Source organism: Sinocyclocheilus grahami, unplaced genomic scaffold (assembly GCF_001515645.1).
Source record: "Sinocyclocheilus grahami isolate Dianchi unplaced genomic scaffold, SAMN03320097.WGS_v1.1 scaffold277.1, whole genome shotgun sequence".
NCBI classification, from domain to species: Eukaryota; Metazoa; Chordata; class Actinopteri; order Cypriniformes; family Cyprinidae; genus Sinocyclocheilus; species Sinocyclocheilus grahami.
The window spans coordinates 1,559,152-1,581,187 of record NW_015505456.1 but is presented as its reverse complement, the minus strand read 5'-3'; the positions used below and the strand labels follow the sequence as shown (position 1 = coordinate 1,581,187).

The 22,036-nt window shown below is 36.3% G+C and overlaps 2 protein-coding genes across 7 annotated transcripts in view; both read right to left on the bottom strand.

Annotated features, from left to right (window-relative positions):
- Positions 1-6,103, bottom strand: part of LOC107600073 (myelin protein P0-like) — an 11,303-nt gene extending 5,200 nt beyond the window's left edge. For all 4 annotated transcript variants that reach the window (XM_016291854.1, XM_016291855.1, XM_016291852.1 and 1 more), the window contains exons 1-5: positions 5,931-6,103; positions 4,715-4,878; positions 3,238-3,451; positions 2,438-2,567; positions 1,808-1,856 (exon numbers count right to left, since the gene is read on the bottom strand). In XM_016291854.1, the coding sequence (XP_016147340.1) occupies positions 1,808-1,856; positions 2,438-2,567; positions 3,238-3,451; positions 4,715-4,878; positions 5,931-5,976 (603 nt within the window). In that variant the 5' untranslated portion in view covers positions 5,977-6,103. The remainder of the gene's footprint in view (positions 1-1,807; positions 1,857-2,437; positions 2,568-3,237; positions 3,452-4,714; positions 4,879-5,930) is intronic.
- Positions 6,104-10,677: 4,574 nt separating this feature from the next.
- Positions 10,678-22,036, bottom strand: part of LOC107600072 (DNA ligase 1-like) — a 24,920-nt gene continuing 13,561 nt past the window's right edge. For all 3 annotated transcript variants that reach the window (XM_016291849.1, XM_016291848.1, XM_016291850.1), the window contains 9 exons: positions 17,818-17,928; positions 15,151-15,222; positions 14,893-15,037; positions 14,576-14,658; positions 12,836-12,988; positions 12,114-12,167; positions 11,870-12,013; positions 11,639-11,731; positions 10,678-10,943 (listed from right to left, as the gene is read on the bottom strand). In XM_016291849.1, the coding sequence (XP_016147335.1) occupies positions 10,869-10,943; positions 11,639-11,731; positions 11,870-12,013; positions 12,114-12,167; positions 12,836-12,988; positions 14,576-14,658; positions 14,893-15,037; positions 15,151-15,222; positions 17,818-17,928 (930 nt within the window). In that variant the 3' untranslated portion in view covers positions 10,678-10,868. The remainder of the gene's footprint in view (positions 10,944-11,638; positions 11,732-11,869; positions 12,014-12,113; positions 12,168-12,835; positions 12,989-14,575; positions 14,659-14,892; positions 15,038-15,150; positions 15,223-17,817; positions 17,929-22,036) is intronic.

The following is a 22,036-nucleotide window of genomic DNA, read 5'->3' as shown; positions in this document are numbered from 1 at the left end:
CCACTGTATATATATATATATATATATATATATATATATATTTCCCCACATGGCTTATTGCACACAATTGCAGTATATGTAGCAACAATAAACTTGCCGGTGTGCTTGTATCCTTCAAAAAATGTAGTTTTGACACCAATGCTATATCCCAAATCTCCCCTGCTTCTATTTTTGATGAGGTGCAGCTACTCTAGTCTAGACATGTACTGGATTACAAGTATGTTTACATGCATTGTAAATGAGGCTTCATAAACTGGCATGCAGACAGGAGCACAAACACTGAGGTAGATGTAGCTTTAATTGACGTTTCGACTTCCATGAACCTGACACTTCTTTATTGCTTATTTTTATTATTACATTTATTTTATTATATCATATTTATTTTAATATTTAATATATTTAATATTAATATAAATAATTACTATTTTATTTTACTTTTTTTATATTACAGTTTAATTTATTATATTATTTTATTTGGCTAAGCCTTAATTAAGCCCAATATACACTATCAGTCAAAAGTTTGGAATAATTAAGAATATGGTGTATGCTCACCAAGGCTGCATTTATTTAATCATATTCTTTTAAAATATATTTTTAAATGTAATTTATTCCAGTGATGGCAAAGCCGAATTTTCAGCAACCATTACTTCAGTCCTCAGTTCAGCAACCATTACTTCTGTGCCACATGATACTTCAGAAATCATTTTAATATGCCGCTTTGGTGCTCAGTTATTATACGTGCTCAATTATTAATAATGGTTCTTATTATCACTGGAAACGGTTTTGCTCCTTAATATTTTTTGTGGAATATTTCCCCCCCTAAGGATTCTTTGATAAATAGAAAGTTCAAAAGAACAGCACTTACTTGAATTATGTCTTTACCGTCAATTTGGATCAATTTCATGCACCTTTGCTAAATAAAAGTATGAATTAATTTTGAACAAATCTTACTTACCTCAAACCTTTGAGTACTGTATCACAGCTTTTACAAAAATATTAAGCAGCACAACGGTTTTCAACATTACTATAAAATTACAAATATTTCTTAAGCACCAAATCAGCGTATTAGAATGATTTCATGATCATGTGACACTGAAGACCAGAGTAATTGCTGCTGAAAATTCAGCTTTGCATGATAAGAATAAATTGTATTTTAACATATATTAAAACAGAAAATAGTTATTTTAAATTGTAATAATATTTAACAAATTACTGTATTTTTTATCAAATAAATTCCTCCTTGATCAGCATAAGAATATAAATATTCTGAACTTTTGACTGGAAGTGAGTGGAAATGGACAGACTTGTTTTAAAAAGGACCTTGGTCAAAACTAACCACAGACAAAAGAGGGGGAGACCACTGGAGGACAGGAGGCAAGAGAAAGAAACTAGCAAGCATGTGTGTATGTGAATGTGTGTGTACGTGTGTGTGTGTGTGTGTGTGTGCATGTTTATGTGGTTTATGAGGACACAAATTTGTATAATAACATGGGTATGACATAGGTATTAGAACGAGAAGGTGATTTATGAGGACATTTTCAGTGTCCCCGTAATTCAAAAGGCTTATAAATAATTCAGCATTAGTTTTTTTGAAAATCTAAAAATGCAGGAAGTTTCCTGTGAGGGGGAGGTTTAGGGGTAGGGTTGGTGTAGGGCAATAGAAAATACGGTTTGTACAGTATAAAAACCATTACGCCTATGGAGAGTCCCCATAAACCATAAAAACAAACCTGTGTGTGTGTGTGTGTGTGTGTGTGTGTGTGTGTATTTGTGTGCATGTTTAGAGTGGACGCAGGTGGGCACTTGCCTGTTTTTGCTGTGATCCTTCTTTTCCTTTGCCTTTCTTGCCATGTTTACTAAGGGGACAAAAATACAAAAATTGCATGAACAATGTGGCCACCTGGTGGAAGGAGGACTCAACTGCTTGTTAATGTTGTGAAGGTACTCTGATTTATTTATTAATTTTTTTTTACAGTTGACAAGTTGTTGAACAGTTGTTCAAAGTTGATAGAACAAGCACCTCAATCGAAGAACTAATCACTAGATTTGCTAAAGTTTGTCATTTACAAGTAGAACACTATATTGAGTTACTGTACATTAATATGTAATATTTATGGAAGACTATAATGGACAGGCATATAAAAACAAAACAAACAGCAGTTGGTTGCTCAAATGTCACTCAAATATGTGCAGTTCTTGGTAAAATAGTTGTGCATTTAGTCTGGCTATGCAAGAATAGGTGACTTCGTAGTCCCCAGTTTGGTTGGGGGTTCTGTCAATGCCTTGCTCATGACATGTGTGTTTTTGTGTGAGTGTGTGACTGGTGGGGATCTGCGTTGTGTAGCGGTAAGCGTGTATGTGTGAATAGGAGTATGTGTGTCGAGGCCGGGTAGAGGGTTGGGGTCGGGCTTGAGGGAGCAGATGCTCCCAAACTGACCTCATGCTCAAGCTGAACACTCGTTTGGCGACCAGGAAACGCATCAGATAGTAAATTGCCACAATGAGGATCAGCAGTCCCAACACTACGCCAATAATAGCCCCTGTTATCACACCAGCCTGGACAGGAACTGAGAGAAAAAGAGAGAATATAAAAGTGAGAAGCATGATTAAAGAGCTCCTGTACAGTTTTACTGATCTATTAGTTGCATTGTGTCTTTGCCTTAATGCACCTGTTTTGTGTGGTGTGGGTTTTTACAGACACGACTATATTACTGAAAAATAACTCCAAACATCATCAATCAATGTCCACCTGGAAATGTTCTCATTTTTTCCTCGACATATCCCACTAATACCGCACTGAGAAGTTAAATTTACTTTAAAAAGGGAAACAAAGAGGAAAATCAAAAACACCTGTGCAAAAAGGCATTTATTTGATGAATTAGGCTCCGTGTGAGGCATTTGGATTCAACAATGGCTATTTTTCATGGAAATTGTACTCTCAGAAAAAATGTACGACCACACAAGGAAACCACTCAGGTCTCTCTGCTTTACTGTTATTTTGTGCTTCCATTAGCAGCAAACTTTCATCTCCTGCCATATGATCTCCTAGATTTTGTATGCCACCCTGGAATAAGATGGGCCTAAAGGCAAAAAGCAGTCTTGATAGTAACTGCAGCATGAGAGGAAAGCAAAGGGTTTTCTTGTGCAGCACGTTTCTCTGCAAAGCAGCCATTTTTGGTTCTTAAAATAATTTTTTGTTAGTGGATGAAGACAAAAATGTTCAAAGTGATCGGTTACCATTCTCAAACACAAGCAGTCGAACGTTAGAGGGGCTGCCAGCAATGTCAGGTGGGTTCTTGGCATCACAGGTGAAGGTTCCGTTGTCTGCAATGTCGACGTTCTTGATCAGGATAGAACCATCGCGGCGACTGGGGTTCCCCACAAATTCCAGACGGTCCCGGAACGGGCCTTTGTTATCCACATAGGGTACTCCGCCTGTGTAGTGGAAAATCTAAATAATGATAGACAGCTTATATTATCATCCTATATCTCATCATAAAATGTAAAACTATATTAGATTTGATTATATCAAATGCATCAGTTAATAAGAAAGCAGAGAATTTTCACAGAAAAGCTACTTACAGTGGAAAATGTGATTTTACAGATTTATAATTTTTGATCAAATTACATTTTCTGATAAACTAATTTACAAATGAAATGAAGTCATGCTATTCAATTCACTCTGTTCCACTGCGTAGCATTAGATTTTGAACTACTAGAATTACCTGTATGAAAAAGCATCCAGAAATAAATGCAGCCGGTTGGCCAACTTAAGGACTTGCATGGTACAGTACAATTTGGAAAGCAGAACTACACCCACAAGGAACTAATATTTCTGTTTGCAAGGTAATTATCTCTACAAACCACACAGACACAAGGATATTGCCATGGGGTGGGCATGTTTTCATACAGATATGTGAGTTACACTACCAGTGCATACACCTTTTAACAGGTTTAGGGAAATGCAATCACACTAAATTAATATTATGAGGCCTCATGCTGTAATTGCAAATTAAAATAATAATTAAAAACTTGTGAAACTGAAGTAGCTGCTCTTAAGCAAGCACTGCCTTTTTAATTTTCTTTTCAGATATCCTGGAATATAGACCTACAATAAGGCATCCAGTCAAATTAAGTTATGTGACATGAAAAAGTCCTTCTTTTGATGTGCCTTTGTTGCCTTGGTTTGCTGAAGAATGCTTGACTATTCAGAAATAAGGTTGACGTTTAAAAAATAAATGATCTCAAATGAAATCAGTGCAGTTAATCTGCAGATTAGTCAACTGATTTATCATAAAATGTTCTGTTCGTTAGTTTTGTGTGTGTTTGTCTGTATAGACACAACATCTTAAAGAGAAAGTTCACCCAAAAACAAACATTCTGTCATTTATTCTCACTTGTGTTCTGTCAAACCTGTATAATGTTCTCTCTTGCAAAGAAACACACACAAAAAAAGATGTTTAGCAGTCTGTGCTGGCCCCTTTTTTTACATAAGATGAAAGTGGATGGGGGGCCTGGGTAAAGAAAAGAGCAGCCTGGACATTCTGCCAGATATCTCTTATGTGTTCCATGCTACAATATGCTATATGGGTTGAGTTATTTAAAATGTCCTTTTTGGGTTAACTATCACTTTAAATCATTTCTTTCACATAACTGTTGACCAGAAAAGGTGTAGGTGTGTGTTAAAATAGTGAGTTTCTGCATTTCTACGCACAGCAATGCTGTCTCTTGCCCCATCTGAACGGTAGTGCCATGAGAAGGTTACGTCTGGAGAAGTCCATTTCCAAGAGAAGAAAGAGCAGGAGAGTCTGACATCTGTGCCCACCAGCGCATGTCTCTCCCAGCTTGTGTACACAACTATAGCCGTGGTCTGAGAGGCTGGAGCATACAAACACACAGAGTCAGGAATATTAGCCACATGGGGATACAAATCTTAAAAAAAAAAATGTAATAAAACCATAAAGTTAGAGATGTGAAATGCGAATAATAATTTTAATTCTAAAGAACATCTCTGAAGCTTGAAAAGTCAACAGTTTGTCACTAAGGATTTCTTTTCAATTATAGCCACAGAAATATTAATTTGCACAAATACATTTTTTTAAAATATCAAATAAAGTAAACAATTAGATCATAAATTAAACTGTGAATTTTTCTTACTTCCTCAATTTATTGAACATTACATATTATGCACATATACATATTAAAAAGTTTATACATACAAAATTATGATTGTATGTATATATTCCTGACAAGATAGTCTGTCTCACTCCCTTTCTTTGTCTCCTTCTAATATATATATATATATATATATATATAATTTTTAAGAATTTAGAATAATAAACTAAAACATATGACAACATAAAACAGCATTTTTATTGTTAATATATTCAGTAGAGTAAGCATTTCAAGTACTGTACACGTTAGAAAGTATTACAAAAGCTCAAATTCATTGAGTAGACAACTGACACAAAAATAAACCTTGACTCACAAGAAAAAAAAGAACAAATGCTTGTTTTAGTAATGTCCTTGATACTGCAGTTTATTCTAGTTAATATTTTTGTAAAATTAGAAAAACCAAAGAAACAAATACAAATTAAAACAAATAAAAAAAAGAACTAAAGACTTACAGATATATAATTAAAAGAATAAAAGGTTTTATTTAAAACAGAAAACAGCAGTAAAAATGAAGCAAAGAGTCTCTATATTCTGACTGTGTGATCAGTCTTTTCTGATCTGCGTCATTTCTCAAACCTGGCCAATTTTGAACAGGTAGGCAATAGGTGCACAAACAACAGGTGAGTCTGAACGTACAGTAATTCAGTCATACTGTATAGCCACTTATGAGAAGGACTTCTGGTTAGTTTCAAAGTTAGTTTGTTTGCTTTGTTGTCACAAAATGATGAAATATAAGATGGATGAAATGTATTTACCTATGCCCAAGAGCACCACGGACGTCAGTGCCAGTACAGACAGCATGATCTCCCTCCGATCTCCCCGCAGGTCAGTATGTGAGGGGTTCCGAGAGAGCAAGGGATGGAGAAAGGAGAAGAGATGGAGGGAAGAAGGGAATGAGACTAGAGGGCATCAAGATGAGACTATTCAGTCCTGGACTTTATACCCAACCACACCCCAAACTTAAGCCCCGCCTCTACCACCTCATTATCTCTTGCCTTCTCTTTCTTTGGCCCCGTCCCTGACACGATAGTCTTTCTCGCTCCCTCTCTTTGTCTCCTTCTAAAAGACAGTCTATGAACACAATATAGAAAGGACAAGTGATACAATAACCTGAGAATGAATCCTCTCTCTCGCTCTCCAGCCAGTTTATAAAAGCATCGCAGCATCTGTTTGACGAGGAAAGATCAAATTTGAAGGACAAAGACACTGCAGCATTAAAGAAAGACAATCTTTAAGTGATTCAGATTATGTTTGAAGATCAGTGTGTGTGTGTGTGTGTGTGTGTGTGTGTGTGTATCTGTGGTTTAATACCTCCCTTCTCCTTATCCTGTCATGCTTGAGTGCTGTTTGTCTGTAATCCTTCCTCTCTTATGCTGATGATTCGAATCTATAAACAAAACATACCCGGAGAAGCCGCCGGTCTGAAAACACAATGAGCTGCAGGTCTTTTCCATCTCACCTGTCCTGACTCGGTCGCCATCTGCCTGCCACTCAAAACAGGAAACCGGTTTACAGACCATTCCCCCCATCTGCCACTATTTGGACAAACAGGTTTTAATGTCCTAAATTCAAGCCAAATGGTTGAGCCGATGCTGGCAAAGCAATGTTTTGAAAGCACCATGGTGTTTAGACTATCGGAGGAATTGACCTACCATAATTTGCACATTAAACTGGACCAACACTTCATCTTCAACCCTATACAGCCTGCTGTATTATGTTTGACATATGAATCTCTAAGGCCTCTACATTTTCAACATGATCAATGCAACTGAAAAATCTACGACATCCCTTCTGTTATTTGACTTATAGTTGATTTTTTTAGTAAGTAAAACAGCTTTTAATTGTAAACATATCCATCTTCAGGCTGTGGTACATTTGTTTTTGCAGTGAAATCTGAAATGATTTTCATAATGTAAACGTAAGATTAAATAATATTTCAAGATGAACATTTACTGGACTGAAGCAACTTAGGTTTATGTGATTAAATATCTCCAATGCACTTAAAAAAAAAAAAAAAATTATGTTAAAAGTATCAAATATGATTCATCAGGCTTTTGAAGAATGTTTATTTGTACATCTGTTGATCATCGTTGTTTTGCATTATGTTTTGTCTCCCACAATGATGTCTACAGAGCTTTTACATATTGAATAAGGCATAATATTGGGAAATATAGAGTAACAACTCATTTATATGCATTTTATGCAAGTAATCCATTAAACTATTATAAATATCTAATTTATTTATATTACAAAGTATCAGAAATTTTATCTTCACTGTTTGGCCATATAAATATTTATATATATATATATATATATATATATATATATATATATATATAATTTTATTAATAATAAGTTTTCTTTATATTACATAAGTCCTAAATCCAAAATGTATCAAATATGATGGCTAATATAAATAAGCTAAAGGTTCAATAAATGGTTGCACTGTAATTATTTACTCACTGTCTGTAATTATTTAACACTTACTTCCATTTTATGGTTATAAAACTTTTCTCAATTTTTCAGAAAGAAAGGAGAAATGTTTTATGACCATTGAGAAATGGTCATAAAACATCTCAAAATATCTTCTTTTTCCACATGAGAAAGAAAGTCATACAAGTTTGGAATGACATGACAGTGAATGAATCATTACATAGTTATGCATTCGGCAGCCACGCCATCTAAATCGACATACACCGCTTAATGATATTCATCTTTCAGTTCATGTATTCCCTAGTAATTGAACCCATGACCTTGGCTTTGATTGCGCTACGCTCTACTGTTTGGGCTACAGGAATGAACAAACCCCTTTAACAACTATCCCCTTAACAACAAACAAATGAAATGAATGCATGATGATAACAATATCACATCAAGGAGAAAAGAAAGACGGGGCAAGAGAGTAAGAAAGACAGTGTCACCTCCTGACCCTGTTTCTCCTCTCGCTGCCCTTTCACCAGGACACGTTTATGGGATGAGACAAAGACATCTCTTTCTTCATCCTTCTCTTTTTCCATTTCTCCCTCTCTTCAGATTCCTCTCCTCTGCTGACGTCTTCCAGACACAACAATACAGAGAGACAGACAGAAAGACATGGGGTGAGCGGGCGGATCTAATTTAGAGCTGCTTTCTTTCTCTTCCACCATCGTTGTGTCTGTAGACAAAGGTTTGCATTCTTTCCTCCTCCAGTCTCCCACCCACTCCTCTTAGTCCAGTCAAATGGAATTAAAGCAGACAGAACATATTAGAGAGGGAGATATAAACACATGAGTTGATATGAGGTCACTGGCATAGTGATATGATAAAACTGACCATTTTGAAGAAGAATCTGGCATCTTTTGAATGTACAGTGTACATCACAAACTTCAAACGTGTTTTACCTTTCCTTCATAACCAGAAAAACCGCATTAGTCGACCGACTCAACTGATTCATTATCCTCAGCAGCATAGCTTTTCCTGCAGAGAAAAAAGAAAAGTTAAACCAGTTCAGCTGATGAAAATGTTATATCAGTTTGAAAATATTATTAATTTTATACATACAGTGGGGAAAAAAAGTATTTAGTCAGCCACCAATTGTGCAAGTTCTCCCGCTTAAAAAGATGAGAGAGGCCTGTAATTTTCATCATAGGTATACCTCAACTATGAGAGACAAAATGAGAAAAAAAATCCAGTTTTTTTTTTTTTTTTTTTTTGAGTATTTGCTCTTGCAAATACTTGCATGCTCACCAAGGCACCATTTATTTGATCAAAAATACAATAAAACCGTAATATTGTGAAAAAAAAAATTACAGTTTAAAGTAAGTGTTTTCTATTTGAATATATTTTAAAATTGTATTTACTCCTGGGATGCAAAGCTAAATTTTCAGCCTCCAGTCTCCAGTGTCACATAATCCTTCAGAAATCATTCTAATATGCTGATTTTGCTGCTCTTTTTTTATCATTATCAATGTTGAAAACAGTTGTGCAGCTTAATATTTTTTTGTGGAAACCATAATACTTTTTATAGGATACTTAGAAATTTAAAAAAACTAAAAAAAGCTTAAAAGTCAATTTAATGTGTCCATGCTGAATAAAAGTAATAATTTCTTTCAAGAAATAATCTGAGCCGTAGTGTATATACAGTATCAAAGTATCACTGAAATAGTTTTTGATGAGTTTATAGGGGAATAACTAGTTTGACAGTTTACCATTTGCTGCTAAGCAAACTAACAGGCTAGATAATAAAGTAAAAATAAATACATGCACATTAAAAATGCAACTAATGACAGTTTACTCAACTTGAGAAATGTAATAATATGGCCAGTACGTCAGCTAACAAAAGCAGCCGAATATTACATTCCCGTTGGTTTCCAAGGTTACGGGTCCCTTCTCCCTTTCTTTTTTCCGTTCAGAGCTACAGGGACTGTGAACCTTATTAGACATTTCTGCAAATATGCCAGTTTAGGCATTTCTGGCCAATTTACTGCAATCCCGGAGGAGATACAACTAAAAACAAACGGACAAATAAGAATACATAACTCAAAGATGAGAATGCATAAACAAGGCAATGCAATCGGGTTTACGCTAATGCAAGTATATTAGACATGTTTGTTGCATACGGATGGAAATCAAAGAGCATGACCACAGTGTTGACATTGGGTTTGACTTTGAAAGCAGGACCAATCAAAATGCGCCATCAGCTGAATCCCAAATGAGAGCTACTGGAACACACAGTCTTGAGTGACAGCTGTAGAATGAGCGCGGGGAGAGAAAGACAGGCTGGTGAAAAACCTGCAAAAGAGAGAAAATTGAGAAAAGATAAGAGACGACTGTGTATGTGTGTGACGCACAGACGCAAAAAAGCAGCAGTGTATACATGAGAATAAACCACTGAAGACTAATGTGAAATGGAACTGAAATTATTGCATATCTACTTTATATACTGCTACAAATGACTGTAAAAATATGCAAAAACACAGAGTTTTGATGGGAAGGTCATTTTATATCAACCATACTGAAAACATTATCACTGTTTGTTTGTTTTTTGTTGTTGTCATTACTAGACTGTCACAGCAACACTTTAAAATTCTCTTTACAGACTTAACTCTGACAGAACAGTGTCAAAACCTGCCAGGCTCATTTCAGAGAGGGTGAGCAAAGAGTGGAGAAGAGAAAGGGAATTCTTTGAAGGAAGCAATGGAGAGTACAAAAGCGAGTGATGGAAAGAAAGAGCTGGATAATTTAATTTTCCATCTTTGGTCACTGACAATAGATCCATTGCCCAATTCATTGGAAACCCACAAAGCTAAAGATACACACTTCAACATGAATATGCACTCACATGATCGTCTGTGCATAGATACACATTTAAAATGGCATACTGATGGGCCTTCATAAGCTGATAAATGTGAGAAATTCAACTATGAACCCAAGGGATCACATGCAAAGTACACAAAACAGACATAACAAAAGGCAAAAACATTCACAAAAACTGGTGAAAAACACCCAAGCCAGTCAGTTTGTGAAAAGCAAGTTTATTTTAGCTCTGCATCATTGAAAGACTATTTACATGTTCATTTCCATTTTTCATTAAGTCGCACAATATCACAGCATTAAAATTCAGCACATTAATATGCAACAAAATATTGAAAAACGTTCCATTGCCCAATAGGAATAAGACAAGCTGACATCAGGAGCCAATCAGAGCTCAGCGATCAATAGTAGTCCTCCAAATCTTGTTTTTCACCCTGATTTTGAATCTGCTGCTGTTTCTTGTAAAGATCTGCAATCTGAAAGAGAGAAAGACTGATGCAGGAGATCAGAATAGTTCATTTTGAGAGGGTGTGTTTGTGTGCCTGTGCGTTTCCAACCATCGAGAGACAGGAATAAAAGAAAACCGAAATAAATGAACTGTGAAAATGAGGGGGAAAAGAAAGAAAGACAGTGTGGAGCGTAAAAAGATGGATTTCCTTTAACGGATCCACTCCACTTGCTCCACTAAATCACAATGTCACGAAGCTCCGAACTACGCCAATGTCATCACGTTTGACTTTCAGAAGGAAAAACTACTTTAAAATCTCACTCTTCCGGTCTCATATGCCATGGAACTACATCACACACACACACATACGGTGCCATATCCTGCATTTTCCATACATTATGCACTCATGACATTTGCTTCTGAAAGGAACGTCCCATGTGGGGTAATTACAGTTGACTCCTACACTTGTGCTTTTTCTACTATATTTTGAATATTTTGAAAGAAATGAATGAAATATTGATTATATACATTTATTTATAAGTTATTTATATTATATCTTTTATTAAGTATTTCTTACTCATTTCAATGTCAAAACACATCTTTGCATTACTTTTTCAAACCTTTTGGAGCCACTGTATTCACATTAGCACTATGCATTAACTAAATACACAATAATTCCTCTTGTGTGTCTTGCTCCTTGTTTTTCTGCATTTCATATGTTACCTGTGACCCTGTGGTGGCATCCTCTGGCTTTTTGTCATCTCTAATCCTGAGGTACCGTGGGAAACGAAGTGAAATGCCTTTCTCTGGGTCCACCTGATGGCCAAGAAGAGAATGGCACCATAAAGCACAATGAGCTAAGTAAGACCTGTTACCATGATCTATACAACAAAAACATCAGTCATCAAAAACACTGATTCAGCTTCATGATTCACATGTGCGTGGTGTACTGACCAATCCCATCGCTGCCTTGTAGACCGGAGACAGTGAAAGGTCAGCGCATTTCACCTCCCACACTTGCACCGCCTCCAGCCAGACATCCGGCTCTGCTGATTGGTCCACACGGTAATATGGACGTGGTTTAGGTAAGATGTGCTCCTGAGGTGGATTGCACATAAAGACATTTAACTTTATGAACTTTATATATAAATACAGGAACACAAACATGGAAACCAAGAAAGTGCAAATCTTGCTTTACCTTTAAGAAATTGTAATGTTGCTCCAGATCTTCATCTTTGAAGCCTGTTCCAATCTGACACAAATAAATAAATAAATACATGACAAGAACGAACATGATAATTGTGTTAATATATACTTTAACATTCAGATATTTGGGGTCAGTTTTTAAAATAAATAAATTAATACTTTCATATAGCAAGGAGACATTAAAATGGTCAAGAGTGACCATAAACATTTAGAATGTTACAAAAATATATTTATTTCAAATAAACGATGTTGTTTTGAACTTTCTATTAATCAAATATCCCAGTAAAAATTTATGGTTTTCACTAAAATATTAAGCAGCACAGCTGTTTTCAACATTGTTTATTTAAATCAATATATTAGAATGATTTCTGAAGGATCATGTGACACTGAAGACTCTTAGTAATGATCCAAAGGAATAAATTACATTTAAAATATATTAAAATAGAAAATCTATCTACCTATATACATATACACACACACACACATACACATATATATACACATATATATATATAAATTAGACATTACAAAATAACTCATTAAAAAAATCTGCTGAAAATGTTGATATGCGAGTAATTAAATTTATAAAATCTGCATATGATGCAATTACTTATCTTTAATCAAATTACTTATATTTAATTAACTTGATTAAAATCTTTAATGGATTTACAGTCCTAGTTTTCCCTGGCCTCTCTCAGACTAATGCATACACACCTTGCAGACAGACTGGAACTCCTCGTTCTCCTCATCGTAGCAGGCCAGTAGAAATCCTCCATAGCTGCCTGCTCTCTTCCCCTTCCCTAGATAAGCACCAATCACACACAAATCCACTGTGTCTCCAACACCCTCCAGATAGTCCTTCTTCAGCTGCAGAAACAGATCATTAGAAACAATACAGCAGACAAGCAAATGACAGTTCTGACAGTAGTATAAATAAGAATAAATAGCTAAACTACACTGCAAGAAAACATTTTAAACTATAGCTTTGACATGTTCTGGAGTACAAAAACAAACAAAAAAAAAATTATATATATATATATATACATATACACACATATATACCTATATCCAAGAGGCAAGGAAACTCAAAATTGTTATTACTCTCCCCTTTGTCATTTCAAACCTGTATGACTTTCATTCTTCCACTGAACTCAAAAATAAATGTTGTTTGGCACAATGACAGCCTCAGTCACCATTGACTTTTACCACACTGTTTTAATACAATGGGAGTGTATAGTGACTGAGGCTGTCATTCTGCTGAACATGTAGTGTTACGCTGAAGTAAGTCAAACCATGACTTTGGAGATTTAAGCAGCAAAACAGAATCATGGTAAAATAAATTCATGTGACATCTGGGGATGTGAGAGAGGGAGGTTCATTGTTCAGCAAGGATGAATTAAAATGATCAAAAGTGACAGTTAAAGCCTTTTACATTGTTACAATATTTCTGTTGAATAAACTGTTGTTTCCAAAAAATAAATGGAGCAGAGACTGCTGAAAATTTAGCAAAATATTTTTTACTGTTTTGGTGAGCCTAACAGTATGAATACAGTACGAGTATGAGAACACACAATATTCTGCCAATTTTTTTTTATTTCACATTACCATGATTTAGCACATTTTTAATAATCCGATGAATGAAACACTTGCCAAATTAAGTGTACTTCATCTCATTTGAATATTTTTTCTTTAATTTGGAATTTGATGGATGCATACCAAACAAATATTCACAAATAATGAATAAGTTTGGCATCAGCACAAGACAGCTGCTTCACATTAGATACAACTGAGACAGAAAACAAGACACTAATAACAGTAATACATTCTGAATTTGACTGGATGAGACACATTTGTAGAAACCAGCAATTAGTTTAACTCAGTATTGACAAGCCAAGTTGTTTGGCAACCATAAACAAACTACAGTTAAACCAGACTAAAACTAAAACTCATGTTACAATCTACCAAACAATCTAGAACCTAAAAAACAGCCTTCAACAACAGTTTGCAGAGTACACTAAAGATTTCTGCATTTTGTTGTCTTTAAAACACACCATGGATATATCACATTATACAAGGTAAAGCAGAATCTCCACTGTTTGTCTCATTTCTATGGTCAGAGTATATATTCCATCATAACACTGAGCCTTAATGTCAGGATACAGACATGGAGCAAGAGAAAAGCTTAATGGGGTGGAAATGACACTTTAATGACTTACACCTTCCTTCTGACTTTGAATACTTGTCTGGATTTAATTTTTTAAACACAAAGGATGCGTCTGTCTGTCTGAGACTATTTTGTTCCTGCAGTCTGACTTAATAAAATGTTTTCAGAAATTATCTAACTACATAGCATTCCAATGTTTAAAACATTAAGTCAAATTAAACGTTTTAATCAAACATTAAAAATAAAAAGTATTTTCACTATGAACATAAACACACTGTGGTGTGCGATACCTTGAGCCAGTTGTGGGAGCGTTTGGCAATCTCATAAGTTGCATGTTTTTCCAGTGTCTTCACCATTAGGCCCTCACAAGAATCTGCAAAACATTGCAAACTCCTTAAATAGAGATTAATTAGAAAATTCTGAATATTACTAATACCGATTATTGAGTAACACCTCACAGTGAGCAATTCAACTCTAAATATCAGTCAATTGTCAACTGGTTTTGGACCACATTTTTAAATGGCAAACCAATACAAAAAAGTTATAGTTTATTATATAAAAGTCCAAACACAATAGAGCCACAGCTGTAGATCTGTCATTCACACACCTCGTACAGACTGCTCCAGGAACTCAGCAATGCTCTCTGTGTTGTCAGAGTCTAGAGATCGAGCAAAAACAAACTCTCCTTCTTTCTCCTCAAAACTCTCTCGTAACAGAGCCCTGCGTTTGCTTAGAGGCTCTCGCACCAGAGACTGTGACAGACAGACACATAATTCATTAAAATAGCACATGTAAAAAGGAAGATTTCCGAGACATGCAAAATTATTCAAATGTGATTGGCTATGAGCTGTTATCATGGTCTTACCTCTCCGTTGAGGTACAGCAGATCAAAGGCATACACGCACACCTGAACCTTGATCTCAGATGCATCCACATCCTGAAATACACACACAAACGCATGTAAACTTTTAAAGGGGGCATATCATGAAAATCTGACTTTTTCCATGTTTAAGCGCTATAATCCTGTAACGTGAAACTTGACAACCAGAAAACGTGACAAAGCCCAGCACAGTAACTTTGTTTTGGTAAGCCTTTCTCTGGAAGCATGTGAAAAAACCACAGACTGTATAAAAACATGGTAAGTGTCCGTGACGTCACCCGTAGGTTTCTGAAGAGCGTTTTTGAAGCTCAAAGTGGGCGGAGCCGGCCATCACCATCTTGGCAGCGCGTCACTGCATGTCACTACCGGATAATTGAAAATGGGCAAAGAGGCGGAAGCTGGTTGCTAAAACCACGACCACCTAGCTCGACGGTGGTGACAGCAGTGGCAATCCACCTGTCACTCAAGTGGCCACGCCCTTAACTATGCAGAACTTTAAGGCTTAATATAATTTAAACAGAGGAGTTATAAAAAAATTCACCCCCCTCACATTTGTCATGAAGAGCAAAATTAGCTATATAGACCAAAACCACTTTTTGTACCAGGCTGTAAACTAGGGCTGGGTAAAAAAATATTGATATCTCGATTTTAATTGATTCTCATTTTTAAGAAACGATATCGATTCTTAAATCTCAAGAATCGATTAGTCTAGCCTGTTTACAGTTAATGGATGGAACATTGAAGCGCACCTCCCATCCAATAAATCGCAATAAGCATTGTGCGGTGGTACTTTAAATATGAAACAAAGTCTCAGATTTCAATTTATGTCCATTGTATTGCAGTATTTAAACAATAAATGCCGTTTTGGCACTGTTTAATGTGGAGTGACAGATCGCTGTAGATGCAGCAGCGTGAGGCACATGTGAACTGATCATCTCCTCCACATTAATACCAGTTTCAGCACAAAATAAACATGACTAAACATCCGAAGGTAAGTTAAAAGAAAGAGTACAACTTTACAATCCGTATCCTGTCTCATGTAATCGCTCAATCAGTGTATCAGCCATGCAAAGACGTCAATATAAAGTCTTGTAAACAATGTCACGTAACGCCACATTTACCTCTGAAAGCATATTTGGAAAAGCATACGATTCACCCCTATTACGATGCAGTGCGATCCGATTCAACACAATACAATTTGATGTAATGGAAACAATATGATCGCATTTATTTCTTTGGTTCAGACAGATAGCAAATCATAAATTAACTTATGTGTCTTCTGACTTCTAACGCCTCGAGGCCTGTTTCATAAAACAAGTTTACCAAATAGGCCAGCCTTATTTTAGTTAGCAGGACTCGCTGTCAAATGATTTGGTTCCATAAAACAAATTTAACAAAGATCAAAATCAGTCACTGTGGCAACTTATGCTGGAAAGCTAACATGGTCCAGGGCAGGCAAACTGTCAGACTAAGCTGAGCTCCTCTAACACTGAACAATAGGAATGCAATGATATTACCACTGACTCTCTCACATACTATCATAGCCATGCAGCCTTTTTCTCTGGTTTTATGACAGCTGTACCTTTTATAGTTAGAACAGATAGCATTAGAACTTTACAATCTAACATTGCTCTTTAAAGCATTAAAATCACTAAACTAAAAGTTAAAATCACTAATTTAAAACTACATTTTAACTGCGATAAGAAACACAGATTAAGTAGTAATTAAGTAATAAGCTTAGTAATTAGGACTGTATTAGCTTACATTTTATTTACCCATTACAATAGTCCCATAAGAATACTCCTATATGTAGGTTTAAAATTCTACAAAAGGCACATTTAATGTCCAACAACGAATATTTTAGCAAAATGATTGCACTCCATCTGTTTAGCGTGCATGTGCGCAGCAGCACTTGTTCACTTGCGTATGCCTCGCCCACTCCTGACAGCAAGCAAAATGGATATATTTGCATGACTTTCTAACATTTACAGAGGAAAAATATACTCGTGACATGTCAGTTATGCACTGAGGAAAACACGTCTCAAATGCATTAAACAGCCATGGTGGATCGATTTGATCCATGATCGACATTAAGGGCTGCTTAAGATTAAGCGTCCACAAATTAGTTCTATTGTGTGAACTTACATTGTCGTTTATGGAACTGCTGTTATCTCCGATTGATTTGTTAGGTTATTTCAAGTCAGATTTTGGACTTTAATCCCCACTTTTCCTCATGTCTCTGAAGTGTTGTTGTGATAGCCTACGTCATATTCACGCGCAGAGGGGATGAGAGAACGCGCTTGAGAAACAGTTTCAAGAGGAGAAATCAATCTACATATAAAACATTGGTCACTTTCTAAACAATAAAAGTGTAGCCATCCACTAGTAATTATATATAAATCAATCGGTTTTTACCGATGCAAATATGTTAGAAACGATGCATCGCAATACAAATGCCAACTTGTATCCAATGCACTTTTTAAACCGATGCATCGCATTGTTAACTTTTTTTGGCGATGCACCGAGCGAATCGGTGAATCTTCCCATCCGTAATATAAATATATATATATATATAAAACTATTCGATTACATGTCTTTCCTCTATATTCAGCTGTTTCTCTGCTCAAATGTCTCTCTATTTGTACCTCTTACCTTTCTCTTCCTTGTGGTGAGGACCTGAAATGCCTGGATCTGTTTCTTTTCTCTGTCCCAGGCCACCGCCTCTGAATCCAGAACACAGGACCACACGTTCTCTTTCTTCACCTGCATGAGAGAGGTAAGGACATTTATTAAATCTACTATCAACACCTGAATATAAACTGGATCATCGACGCCAAGTAATGTCTCACCCCGCAGGTATGCCCCTCACAGCCATAACATCTTAAAATTACTTGTTTATAAGGTCACCTGAGGTTTAAATACTACCACTTCACCAACACATAACCCATCGAACCCTGAGGCTGTGTGACATTTACAATTCAATAGATGTTACAAGTGCATATTGAGTTTGTGAGAGCTGCAGCAGAAGGTATGGGGCGGTTTTGTAAATGTTAATAATCCTCCCACATAATTGAATGCATTCAAACAGTCAGTGTTTGGGATTGACAACGGAATTTAATAACAGATGTGCCCTGTTCATACAACAGCTTGAATTCAGTCTGTATGAATAACTGAAGTCAAGCCCCGTTTCTATTCTCATGACTACTGACAATACAACTTGTAACCATAGTGACAATGACTAAAGGCTCGTTCACACCAAGAACGATAACTACTGATAACTAACGTTTCAATAATCATTCTTATCTTGGAGAACAGGGAAGTCCACACTACAACAATAACGATAATGACACAGAGGAACAATATTGTTGAAATAGTGATTTTTTTTTTCTAGCTGATTAACAATAAAACATTGACAGCCAATCAGAATCCACTTAAAGAGTTTGAGCATTTAAAGCAGCAGATGACAAAACTGTAACATGCACTGACAGAAGCTTATGAGTCATTAGTGTTGACTAATACACGGTGAAAGCCGATCCGGCGAGCCACAGCGCGAAGTTGATGTATTTCCTCAGCGACCAGCACGGACCAGCTCCAAGCATGTTGAAGCGGATATCGTCCTCTTTTGGAAGGTCAAAGTAGCTTCGCTTTCACAACGAAACACAGCGCCTTCACAACATGGCGGCGGCGGCAACAACAATACTACAGCGAGAATAAAAGTTACGCCTTCTTTCTTTGCGTGAACATTTGGGCGGCGTTATGCAAATCTTCCCACATTGTGACGTAGACATGTGGGGGCGTGTTAGAACGAGTCGTTTTAGGTAGGCGTGGTTAACTCTTAACTTTTATAAAGAATATCTCTTTGGATTTGAGACTTTAGTCTTTGCAACTTTACAGATCTTCTTTATGCACCAAGAACTTGTAACACTCCAAAGAGAAAGGAAAAATTTTAATCGCATCATATGACCCCCTTAAGGCCATGTTGAGACAACTTTAATGCTTGGGGCCTATTTTTGGCAGAATTTTATGGAAAGCTCATAACTCATTTTTCATTTAAAAAAAAAAGTGTTATTTGAGCTGTAAATTGGTTTAAATCATTTTTACCGTCATTTTAGTGTTTATGCAACTTCATCATTATTGTACAATTGGATTTCCACACAAAAGCTTCCTAAATTTTTCACATTCAAATCATGTTATATACTATTGAAACTATTATTAATAAAGTATTTTAATGTTTGTGGTTTCGGCTCCATTCGGCACAATTGCAAGTGCCTGAATTAAATTTTTTTCATAAAAGGAAATACAAGAGGAAATTAAATTTTGTGGTAATAATCATAGAAGTACTGTCAATTGAGCTTAATTTGTATGAATTAATAAACTTAATTTAAATTCAATTATTTGTCCAATTAAGTGCTAGTTTGTATATATAAATGCATTTGTCAAACTTTTTCATTACCATATTTAGCACTCCAAAACATGACTGACAACTGTATTCTGCTGCCGAGTTAACTTATTAATTCCCCACATGACATCTTGTTTACAACTCAGACAGTTTTGATTCTTGTACAATAATTTGATACTTGTACAATAATGAGATTTTGCATTGAATATCAGACAACTGAGAAAGGGAAGGCAGAGAGATATTACGGTTCTGAGATTGGATATGGACACTGATAGGCAAAACAACAGCGTTTTCATTGATTTATCTGCGTGTGAGCTTGTGTCATTCATCAAATGCTTTCTTTGCTTTAGGGCTGGAATCCATTATTGCGTTCTTGTGAGGAGAACAGAGCAGGATGACAGAGGACAAATATGGCCTTTGAAAAAGAGAGAGAAAGAGACAGATACAGAGAGACTCGCAGAAACGAAGAGAAAGAGAGTCTGTGAGAAAGACTCTAACAGCGTATCCAAATCAGGTGTGATCTCAACCAAGTTAGTCTGAGTTTCTGCAAACATTTCATCAGGCGCTTGGTTTTCTATTTTAGTCGTGTCATGTTGGGAACCTCCACCCACGGTGAAATCTCATTTGAACAGAGTCCCAAAATTGCTGCATATTCAACATCATATGTTCTGACTGGAAGTGTTTTTTCTTACTAAAGGCTGGAATACATCACACGACTTTCGTCCAGATTTTTGCCCAGATTTACAGCCTGGATGAGCTGACGTTGGTTGCCAAAAGTCAAAGTCAATTTGCAGACATTGAGCAGCAGATGTTGACACATTTCACAGAAAATCATGTGATTTTAGAACACATTATTTTCATTTGTCATGCATCTTTTAGCAATGAGGCGCATGTTTATTATTGAATCTTGATTGTCACTACCAGACTTGAATATCTGGCAGTGTGTGATCCTCAGTCATTTAGATTTTAAAAGTCCTGTATTGTATGCCAGCCTTAATGCCTGTATTGTATTCCAGCCTTAGGTAAAACTGTAGTCAGGTGCACACTGCAGGAGAACTGTACAACTGCTGTCAGGAATGTGCGTTAGTGAGATATTGGGTGAAAGCCAAGGCAGACTGTGCAACATCAAATATCCTGACTGTACAATAGGGCTGTGCAATTTGGGGGAAAATATCAAATTGTGATTTTTTTTGACAGATTTGATTTGCGATTTTAAATTTGCAAAGTCAAGCTTCAGCTCACTATTGTCAATAATGTGCAGCACAGTATGGGTATAATTACCATGATGAAAAAAACAATAGAAACCATCACAGAAATTCTTATAGTTTCCATTAAACCATTACAAAATTCCTTTTTGTTTTGGGCATTATTCCAATAGGAATTACTGTTGTTCTATTGGTTGCCATCTGCCAGATTACATTCCACCAATAGAATCCATCAAATAGACACCATTATAGTTTACATTAAAACCAAACAAATTCCCATTATAACACTGAAATCCATTAAATTTGTTATTGTGTTTTAGGAGGGGTTCTATTGTTGTTTTCTTCAGCAGGCAAGATTATAATGGTATAACTACTTTTACAGAATTAACTTAACTACTGAATTTCACAGAAAATATATATATTTTTTATATAAATAAAAGAACTATGTCTTAAGTCAATTATTAAAGTATTACATTGATTTATTCATTTTAAGTATTTGGGATTTTAAGAGCAAGTGGAAAATGAATTTACATTAGTTTTAAACGCGGATCCAGGTGCGAGTCGACACAGGTTGCGCGCGTGCATCAAGCCTCATCCATACTGCCAGATGCACTCGTGAAGACTTGCGGTGCGGACCCAGGTGCGAGTATAAACGAGCCAGGCTGCGTGAGTGCGGTCTGCATGAACGGCTCATCCGTGACGTGGGATTCGCGCCACGTGGGACAGAGAGGAGCGAGTATGAGAAGCATTCACAGACACAGGCTGTGTGTGCGCGCTTCTGAATTAGGAATAGCCAACATGCATTATAAACTTATTTAAAATTAATCTGTTGGGGAGATAAAATGTGTAAGATAGCGTTCACGTACTAACAAAAACATCTAAGAATGTATCTTTTATTCTCCAGTACTGAAAACAGAACTGATAAGGGAGCTTTTGATATGCGCTGTGACGCAGCTCTTGCAAATGACCGTTTTTGTTAGTTGTCTGTCATTTCGAAGCTTAAGTTGCATACGGTTTTCTTTAGTTTTAATTTGCCTAACTATCGATCTGACCCAGTAGACGCCATAATCCCACTCTGTCTCTCTCCCGTCCCGCGGTCCGTTTTTTAAAAAAAAAATGTAATGGTGGGTGTTTACGCAGTTGGCTAGAGCAGTGCTGATTGGGGAGAACGGAGGTGCGCTCACTCTTGCCCAGGGCAAGTAAGACTGCAACTCAAGGCAGGCAGTCATGCATATGCTCTGGAACAGAGTAATATCGCGTCCACATC